Source organism: Pogona vitticeps, chromosome 1, assembly GCF_051106095.1.
Source record: "Pogona vitticeps strain Pit_001003342236 chromosome 1, PviZW2.1, whole genome shotgun sequence".
NCBI lineage: Eukaryota > Metazoa > Chordata > Lepidosauria > Squamata > Agamidae > Pogona > Pogona vitticeps.
Window position 1 is genome coordinate 331,957,915 of NC_135783.1, and position 10,065 is coordinate 331,967,979.

A 10,065-nucleotide genomic window follows, 5' to 3' on the forward strand; every position below is an offset into this window, starting at 1 on the left:
AAGCCGCCACCATCATCTGCAAAGATGGCAGTGGTGGTGACAGCAGTGGCAGAAGAGGCAGCAGGACCAGGTAGGAAGGTGATGGGGGCACTGGGAAGGGGGCAGCCTGTGGGGGTGGGCGGGGGATCAGATTTGTTTTTAAAGCTGTCTAAAGAAAAAACAAGCACCAACAAACTGATTTGAGGTCCATTAGTAAAACGTTAGTAAATTCATGGTTTGTCAACCTTGACGAACCACAAACCAAAAACAAATTGCCATTTTGGCAGTTTGTCCCAATCTCTAATCATGACACTTTCTGCTCAAAGATGACTACAGAAAATAAGGCAGGGTGCCATAGCAATAATTTAGCAATTTATGTTTCTCCCGCCCCCAAATTGAAGCATTTGAACAGCATTTTGAAGAAATGCTATATAGTTAAGTAATTCTTCAACTCTTCAATTTCTATAGGCTAAGCCGCTGTGGGCTTCTACGTTTTTCATGCCAAACAACTCAAGCAACTGTGACTTGTTTCCTTCTGCAAAAGGACTTGGAGGCATGCCCATGGGTGGTTTTGTGATGTCATAGACAGTTGGGGTGGGATGTTTATGGACTTCAGGGACACAATCCTAGTGTCCCTGAAAATTCTTTTAAGAAACAAGTGTAGTGCCGAGTCATTGGTTTAGCAGTAGATCACCTCCTTGCAGAAAATAAAAATTGCTCCATATTAGAAACACAAATGAAATAACTGTACAGAAAGGCTAATGGCTGTGATTGTTGTTGTTCTGTGTCATCTGGCTGCTTCCAACTATGTATTATGAAGTCAAAACCAACTGATAGCCACCCTAAACTGGCTGGATAACTCAGTGGTTTAAGTAAGCCAGAGGTCGGGAGTTTGATTCACCAGGGTGCTTCCTGTCAGTAGATCTGTTACTGGCCAAATCTGAATTCAGGTTAGACCAGTGCTGGGTTCGAGTTCTCTGGCAACGATCCAGCCTGTGTAGCTGTGGGCAAAGCTGCACAGTGCCAGGGCTGCTTCAGAAAAAGGCAACGGTAAACCAGTTCCGAGTACTGTACTCTCTACCTGGAAAACCCTGAAAAAGGGTCGGGTGAGTCAAAATTCACTTGATGGCACGGGATTATATTAAATTGACAGGGCTTCCAGATTAGCAAATCTTAACGAGATTTTCTGAGGCCTGTGAAATATAATTAGATGGTTTTATAAGCAAACAAGCAAGCCTATTTCCCCACTTGAGGCAGTCACTGGAATTGCAGGGTGTAAAAAAGGAGCTAACACTTAACGCTACAAAATAATGGCTCGAATAATTATGGAAATAATTCCAGCCACGAAGTCTATTGCATAATCTTGCGCGTCTGCCTAGCCTACCTCGTAGGGTTGTTGGGAAATATAACAATAAAAAAGCACGGGAAGATCCCTGGACGACTTCGCCCGGGACTCAGGGCGGGGTATACAGGCCACCCTCAACCAAAGAGCCCCCACGGCTGCCCAGAGGGAGCTGCTGTCGCTGTTAGTCTTCTAACACGAGGGTGAGCAGGAGAGTCTCTAGATTTACACAGAAGCTTAAAGCAGCTCGTGACCAGGGCAGAGGGCGTTCCTCCCCCCTGGTTTTGAAACGTGACCCGGAAGTCTATGCTGCAGACAAAAACTACCCCCTCTATCATGAGGCATGATTTCGTGCTTCATTCGACAAATGAGGTTTCGCCCGGGCGGGCGCGCGCGCTACCCGGAAGCAGAGCTGAGCGAAGGCGGATCTCGGGCGAGCGACGGAAGGGATGGCCGGGCCCTGGCGCTGGAGGGACCCAGAGAGTGCCTCGAGACGCGAGGGAGCCGCTCTGCCCTCCTCTCGGCCCGGGGCAGCGGGGTGACGATGTGACTGGGCCGCCCGTCCCGTCCCGTCCGTGCCTGGCCTTCCTTTCTCTGCCCCATACCTTGTTCCCCGACAGAGGAAGGTGAGGATTGGGAAGGAGAACTGCTTTGGAAGTGCATCGTTGCTGGGGAGGGAAAAAGAAGGTGGGCTGGTTCCCCCTCCTTGCTGATATAGGAGCCTCCTGGGGGGCAGCTGCTCTCCCTGGGAGGGTGCGCTTGCTTAGCAGCTTAAAGAAAAAGTGCACAAAATTGGGCTGGGGACGGCCTTCCCCTTCTCATGTAACCAGACCCCCCAAAAAAACAAAGACTTCGGGGAGAGTCTGTGGTGCTCGTGGGAAATGCACTCTGCATATGCTTAGGAGTGCTCCCGTTCGTGTGTCCCAAAATGAAATCCAGCTGTTAAAAAGCCGGGGTCCAGCCCTCTCTTAAATCAGGCCTGAGAGGAAGGAAAGGTTAAAAAAAAATAAGGGCGGTGAAGTGTCTGGCTGTCCTGTATAGGCTCCGTCTGGAAGTTGTATTCTCGACTTGGTGAACTGATAGGACCTCCGGATCTTCGCTTGTTGGCAGGTACTTTGACTCTTGCATCTTCTGTGGACGGGTGCTGAACATCAATCTCTGCAATGCCAGATAGAGCAACTTGTTTTGTGTTGTGTTGGTGAACGGTTCTGTGTGCCTTCCCTTGAAGATATAGTTGCCAGTAGATTGGGATACTGTATGTATTTGGAAAATGTTTAGACCAATACTGTGTTGTAATCCACCTACTGCAGATTTGGTGGGGTGGGGTTCTTAGCAACAGGAGAGGCTGACCCTTCTCACAAATGTGCGTACTGGAACTCTTGCCATTTGAAACCTTGTCCAGTTTCTAGTTGGCTGCCCTGCGTGTGCTAGTTGATGGGATTCTTGGCTGTAGAACAAAATCAAGTGCTATATGCCATCTCGAAGACTTAACAGATTTCGTTAGTGTGAGTTCTTGTGGATTACAGTACACTTCCTCAGACACTTTGTAAAGATGCCATATGTGTTTTGTTTTATTTTACCTGGTGAGATAGACTGACAGAGCTAATTCTTTGAAAATGTCACAGTGAGAGTCTTACAATCATCTAGCAAGGAATGTCACATTGTTGTTAAGGTTGGGTGCTTGTTTTGGATTATTTAATAGAAATTGTGCTTTGCTTATATTTTAAGTGTGTTATGTCTTGTACATTGAAACACATCATTGGGCCAAAGAGAAGGAAGAGAAAAGAATAGTCAATTATAGAAGACTGAAGTCAGCCAACCTGAGTGTGCCATTTTGAAATCACAATCATATGTGCGAAACATTGCCTTCTATGGGTTTTGGAGGTTGTTGAGGAGGGGTTGTCACTACTGGAGCACTTTACAACAATCAAAAAATACATGCTTAGACTGTAGTCCAGGTCAAACAGGCACAACATGTCCTGCAACTTATTAAAATGCCTGAAGCCGCAGCATTTACTTTGGTAAGTTGTACTTGAGATCATTCTTAAAGCAATATGCTGAAAGAATTATTAGGAGTGTCTGCAACTACTGTGTAGAGTATTTAATAATCTGGTGTGGTGGATGGCTAGTTAGTTAGGATGTCCAAACTGAAATTTCATTGGAGCACCTAGTAACAGTATCCATTTTAGCTTCAGCCTGTCAAAAGTGTAAGTAAGCATTAAAATGTAAGAACATAAGAATTACTTTCTCAGTTCGTTTAGCCTATCTAGTCCAGCATTTTAAAATCCATAAACATTTCTGAGCTGAAGAGGAAGGGTGTGGTGCATTTTCCCTGTCTAATATTCTGTTATAGATACTGTACAGCCTTTGTACATGGAAACGTCACAACTGCTATTGTTAACAGAGACACTAATCTGTCTTTCAAGAAATGCAGAATTATATCAATTAAAATAAATTTATAACAATCCAAGAGCCATATTGATCTGAATTCATCAAACTCATACAGTATTCTTAACTCTCTTTAATCAATAAGACTTACAAAATCTTCTGGTTTTAACATCTGGGAACTCCCCTTGGTGTATTGTCTGATTATCTCATGTCTGCATATTTCCCTCTCCCAAGTTCAGAGTGAACTTTATATGAGAGCAAAACTGTAAACAGTCTTGAAAGTTAAATAGAATCTATCAGAACCCTTAAATCTCTGAGCTGTGCTTATAAATACTGCAGACAAGGTTAAACTGTTAGTTTTATGGTAGCTTCTAGATTATGCTGCTTTTTGCTAGTTTCTAGAATTTGCAGTTAGTAATAGATGCCTGTAGCAGTTTTGGTTCTCCACCTTCTACCCCTCCTGACCAATTCATGGCTATAAATCTCATGTTGTACTGTGGTGAATGATGTAGCTCGTGATTCTTTGTTGGCAATGCTATCTGCTTTTTCTGTGTGGAAAATAGAGGATGTGGGTTAGAGTTATATCAAGTTCTTTAGATCACAGCTGTTAAGTGAGAACTACGCTTGCACTAAAGAGTCTTCAAGTATAATGCACTTCCCTGAATGGTCAGACTCTATACCCTGGACTTCAGCTTCTTTCAGATAAGATAGATCATTCGAGATCAGCGGTATCAGTGTTTGCAAGTATACAAACAGACTCTTACAGGCAACACTGCTGCAAATTCAGCTCTAGTATCTGCACCCTGAGCATGATTCAGATGTAGCTAACTTAGGCAAAAGTTATTCAGCTTGGTCTCATCCAAATTCAGACTTTCCATAAATTGTTTTTCTGCTTTTCACACAAGCTGAATAGTCAACAGTGCCCCTGAAGGGCACAAGATTTTCGGTTATCAAGAAAAGTGTGTGTGTGTGTGTATGTGTGTGTTCATGAACCTGCATTAATTTTCACTGATGAATCCGTTCACAGAAATCAAGATAACCAGATATGGTAGTAGCTAATTTATTCTGGATATGCTTTGGGAAGACAGGCAGTACTATATGTATAAAAGCAAGATAGCATAGTTGTACAGCTCAGTCTGTAAGTGTGCTGTAGCAGTGTGAATTCAGCCACTAGACTGCATTTTAGCAGGTAAAGCATTATTCCATACTGCACAAGGTGGGACAGAACAAAAGCCTATGTGCAATATAACTACTTGCGTTGAAGTTAGCTATTAGAAAAGCTGAGATGGAGTGATACAAATCCATTCTTCGAATCTTATTAGCTCCTTGGCTGCTAAAATGCCAGGAGATGGGAGCTCTCTGTGGCTTGTATCCTGTCCCTATCAACCTGTAGCTCACACAGCACAGGTGTACTGCTGCATGGTCAAGAGCGTGAGCCTGCACTAGCACTGAGAATGGTACGATCTTTAATCTAGAATAGAGACGGGCACAAACCAAACTGCAAACCAGGAAAACAAACCAGGCTTGTTCATGGTTCAGTTTGTGATCCGGTTCAGGGATCCCATTTTGCCGAACCAAAACAAAGTGCCAAACTTTTTTCCCTTTGGCCAGCTGGGCTTGCTGCCTCTGGACCTGCTGCCCAGGGCAGGTCCATGCTCAGAGGCAGCGGGCCCGGCTTCTGGCAGGGAAGCCTGTCCCATTGCCTCTGAGGGTGGCAGTGGCAGCAACAGGAGCAGGTAGGGAGGTGATGGGGCAATGGGAAGGGGGTGGGGTGGGCAGTGGAAGAGGCAGAGGGCAGGAGCAGGCAGGGGCCCCCCAGCACGAACCTGAAAAACCAGTTTGTTTTTCCGGAGGTTCATGGTGGCTCGTGGTCAGCCAAGAACTGTGAACCGTCACAAACTACCAGTGTATCTGACTCGTGCCCTTCCATAGTCCAGAACAGGCTGCAAAGATTGCAGATAGCTGTGCTTGTCCTCCTCCCTCACAGCCTTTAAGAGGATGCTCAAAACAAAGCTGTTCACTAAAGCCTTTGAGAACATTATCTTTTAATGTCTTATAGACTGATCATTTTGATTATTTTTGTTTGCCATTGTTTTGATCCTTTTGTGATTTACTGTATTAGATTATTGCTGCTGTATTTGTGTAGGCACATGGTCAGTTTTTAAAGATACTACTTGTGATTGATATTATCCTTATGTTACTTTAGATGTAAAGTTCCCAGAGTAGTGCTCAGCACTAATTGGCGCAGTATACAAGTGTAATTAATAAATCAATAACTGAATGAGAACTTTAGTACATGATACATTGAAATGGTTTGCTGCCATGTAGCTCATCAGACTGGTGTTGGTCAGTTGCCTTTTTGATGATAATGAATGAGCCTGGTGTCTCTTCTGCATTTTCAACCTGTACAAGTGATTACCCATATTTAACTTAATTATAATTGGGCATTTCTCTCTTAGTGTTCCTCGTGTTATGCAAAATAAAGTCTAATATGAACATAAGTTCTTTTTGTCTAGGAAAGTAGATGAGATTAAATGAAGTAGCCTTCTGCCAAGAACATCTTTTAGCCAAAATAAATATTGCATGCTGATAAACCAGCTAGAATTCCTTCTTTCTGCTTAGTTCTTTTTTTCTAGGTGAGATAGTAGAAAGTTGACTGAAGATCACAACTTGGGACAAATGGTTTATTCTCCTTTTCAAGGATAAGTCTATGCTTATCTCTGGTTTTGAACTTCTTTAGTATTTTGTCAAAAGAAGGAACACTCAGTAAACTCAAGAGAGAAGTCTAACATGAAATAGTTCTAAACTTCAAAAAGGCAAAAGGAAGAGCAGACCACTTAATACACTTGTTTCTAGATTTTGTCCTAATTAATTCAAACAGTACCTCATTGAATCAGGTGAATACTTTATTTTTTTGGGACAGCAGCTGATCTGAGGGACGACCTAAGGCTTACTCTCTATGATCATTTCCTCTCAAGTGTGTGATCTGGTACTCAGGTAAGATTGAGTCAGGTGAGGTATTTTTTTCTTGGGCATCCCTACACTCTCAGAGTAAACATTGGACTACATAGAGTTACAACGATGGATGTGGTAACAGTTGCTGCGTACAGTGATTTTAAAAAGCCATCCTGAGGACTCTAGAGCCATGTTAGCCAGATAGACTATTGTCATGACTTCAAATATTGCTTATGGTTGTATTCGTGTACTAATTCTCTCTACGCATACATTGTTACTGTAGTAGTTGTAGTCCGAAGCCTCTGCATAGGGAAACAATCTCACTTGGCACTTACAACTGAGGTAATGTTGTGGAATACAACTGTTGGTATGCTCTCTTTGGAAGATTATCATATTTGTCTGAGGCATGGGCTTATCCATCCCTATTTAATTCATGTAACACAATTGTTTCATATCTAACTTATTTCATTTATTTATTTATTTTATTTATATGCTTCCCACACTGCCCAAAGGTCTCTGGGCGGCTTACAACATTTACAATACAATAAAAATTCGTAACAATTAAAATATATATAAAATGGCCATCGGACCCACAGCTAATATTATTTCAATTAAAAGCCTTCTGGAACAGGAAGGTTTTGACCTGGTGCTGAAATGTCATCAGTGTCTGCACCAGACGAATCTCAGTCGGGAGGGCATTCCATAGTCTGGGGGCAGCTGCCGAAAAGGCCCTTTGTCTACAAGCCATCCCTCTTACCTCCTTGAGGGACGGCTCTTTCAAAAGGGCCCCCTGGCTAGATCTTAACTGCCGGGTAGGTTCATATGGAAGGAGGCGGTCTTTCAGGTATCCAGGGCTCAAGCCGTTTAGGGCTTTATATGTCAAAACAAGCACTTTGAATTGGGCCCGGGCAGCAACTGGTAGCCAATGTAACTTATACAGAATCGGCTTGATGTGTTCCCTGGTGGCTGCACCACTCACCAGCCGCGCTTCTTCATCTTCCCATCACTATCGCACTTGTATTGTTTGGTTGATTGATTCCTATTTATAGCAACCCTGGAAGGGTTTCCAAGATATGTGAGATATTTAAGTAATGGTTTTACAGTGCAGCCCGCAAGTAAATTTCCATAGCCAAAGGGAGGTTTGGACTCAGGTCTCCTGAATCCTAGTCCATTACTATGTTTACTACACTACATTACACTGTTGTGACTTAGGAAGATACACTAACATAAGGCAATAAACTGACAACTACAGAGAAAATAGCAAAAAGAGTACTGGAATTTGAGGATTCGCCCTTTCTGTAGTCTTCATATCCATGGACAATCTAATAATTATACAGTTCCTCTTTCGTTTCTTTTTAACATGTCCCAGTTGATACACAGATGTCTCTGTCAAATTTGGATTGGGGAGGACTAAATTTAAATACCTTAATAGCTATGAAGTTACCAATAGCTTGTGAGTTACCAAGTATCTCTTATTCTAATTTACTTATCAGGGTTAGTGGATGGCTTAAGCCATGCACGGCAGGAAGAGTGAATAATATATGCCACATTGGCAAGATAAAAATATACTGAATAAGTAAAATTCAACTAAGTTTTCTCCAGAAAAAGTGAAGTGGGGATCAAATGGGAATTTGAGTCCAACATCTTGGTTCCCTACCCTGTCCTTCTCGCATTTGGAAGACTAGAACATGAGAAATAAACTGTTCCATCACTTTGCTGAATTCTTTATCCCTAGCGTGTTGCAGGCAGTTGAATATAACATGTCCTGTTGGCATCTATAGCGAGACTATGTTAGTAATTTTTCATCTGTATCATTACATATTGGTCCACCTGTTTTTTTCAGAGTCCTTAATGATTACTTTCATTCTTTAAGGTGCAGAGCATGGAGAATGATGAATTTCCGTCAGAGGATGGGATGGATTGGCGTGGGATTATATCTCATAGCAAGCGCAGCTGCATTTTACTATGTCTTCGAAATCAACGAGACTTACAACAGACTAGCACTGGAGCACATTCAGCAACCCCCTGAAAAACTTAGAGAAGAAACTACTTGGATGCACTCCTTAAAAACACGGCTATTGTCGGTACCATTTTGGCTGTGGACCCTTATCTTTTTAATCCCTTATTTACAGATGTTCTTGTTCCTTTATTCCTGTACAAGAGCTGATCCCAAAACGGTGGGCTACTGCATCATTCCTATCTGCTTGGCTGTTGTTTGCAATCGTCACCAAACATTTGTGAAGGCCTCCAATCAAATCAGCAGACTGCAACTGATTGACACCTAAATCAATCTTTGTTTTCCTATGAGTGGTTTTAAATGATCAAGATGCTGGGTTGCATCAGTTAAACATACAAATGGAACTTGAGATTCTTTACTACTACTACTGAATAGCATTTCTGCCTTCTATTTTTTAAATTTGTTGATTTAAAGTATGGGTATGTTCTATTTGGTGGAATAAAGAACCTTTTTTGAGGTTATAGGGTGACATTTTTCATATTTGCCTTATGCAGAATTTTTACACTTCACTGGAAGTCTTTGTGAGGAAATGTCTTTGAAACTTTACTTCACTGTGCCCCCTGCTCCCCATCTTCAAGCTTTCCTGAAGAGGAGAATCAGCAAAACTGACTTTTCTTTTGTTATAACGTGTAGGGTTTGAATTGATCATAAAAGTGGCATTTGAGACATTGTTGTGCTTTCTCTTTCAATAATGTTGCACTCAATAAAACAGGGCTCTATTTACACACATGACTAAATGAAAATGAACTCTTGAGTTTTTTCCTACCAGAGTGTCAGTTTTTATGAGATGGCATTTCCATACATGGGTAGAAAATATACATACATGCATGTATATCTGATACATATATGGTACGTATGCAGATATACAGCCTGCAGCCACATACCTATTGACCCATATAGTTTGATTTTAAAATGTAGTTGTCCATATTCCTTATTGGTGTTCTTGTCTTTCAACAATTTTGATGCTTAGCCAACATCATTCTTGGTCTAACTAGTGCATTCTTTCTGTACATTGAATAAAAATTTCCCGATGAGCACTCTTCTGTCAAGTAGGACAGCTAAATTCAAATCTGTCCTGCTATTTGCAGTACCATCGGCAGATCATCATTAGCTGCCATGTCTTTTTGTTCACAGAAGTACAAGTATTGTCTAAGATCCTCTTGCATAAATTTATGCCCATGCAGGTTGATGACATCATCAACTGGGATTTATCAGCCATCAAATGTGTCCTATTTTACACACCCCTCCCCAAGTTCTGAGATGCCTTCTGGATCTCTTTTGATCTGGTTAAGCCTTTGGGTGCCTTGGGATTTCCGGGGGGGGGGACCTTTAATGCCCCCAAATTGCCACTAAAAGTTCCCATCCAAGAGACAGAATCATGAGT

The 10,065-nt window shown here is 42.1% G+C and overlaps 1 protein-coding gene across 7 annotated transcripts; it reads left to right on the forward strand.

Moving 5' to 3' along the window:
* The first annotated feature begins 1,699 nt into the window (after positions 1 to 1,699).
* LYSET (lysosomal enzyme trafficking factor) lies at positions 1,700 to 9,424 on the forward strand. Of its 7 annotated transcripts, none has more exons than XM_020802231.3 (3): positions 1,803 to 1,947; positions 6,636 to 6,706; positions 8,538 to 9,424. In XM_020802231.3, the coding sequence occupies exons 2-3, from the start codon at positions 6,669 to 6,671 to the stop codon at positions 8,947 to 8,949; spliced, it is 450 nt and encodes a 149-aa protein (XP_020657890.1). In that variant the 5' UTR covers positions 1,803 to 1,947; positions 6,636 to 6,668; the 3' UTR covers positions 8,950 to 9,424. The 7 variants fall into 7 exon arrangements, with proteins under 7 accessions (XP_072842696.1, XP_020657890.1, XP_020657889.1 ...); XM_020802230.3 differs by having other exon boundaries at positions 1,805 to 1,947; positions 6,633 to 6,706; XM_020802233.3 differs by lacking the exon at positions 1,803 to 1,947 and adding an exon at positions 2,239 to 2,431.
* Positions 9,425 to 10,065: the final 641 nt, after the last annotated feature.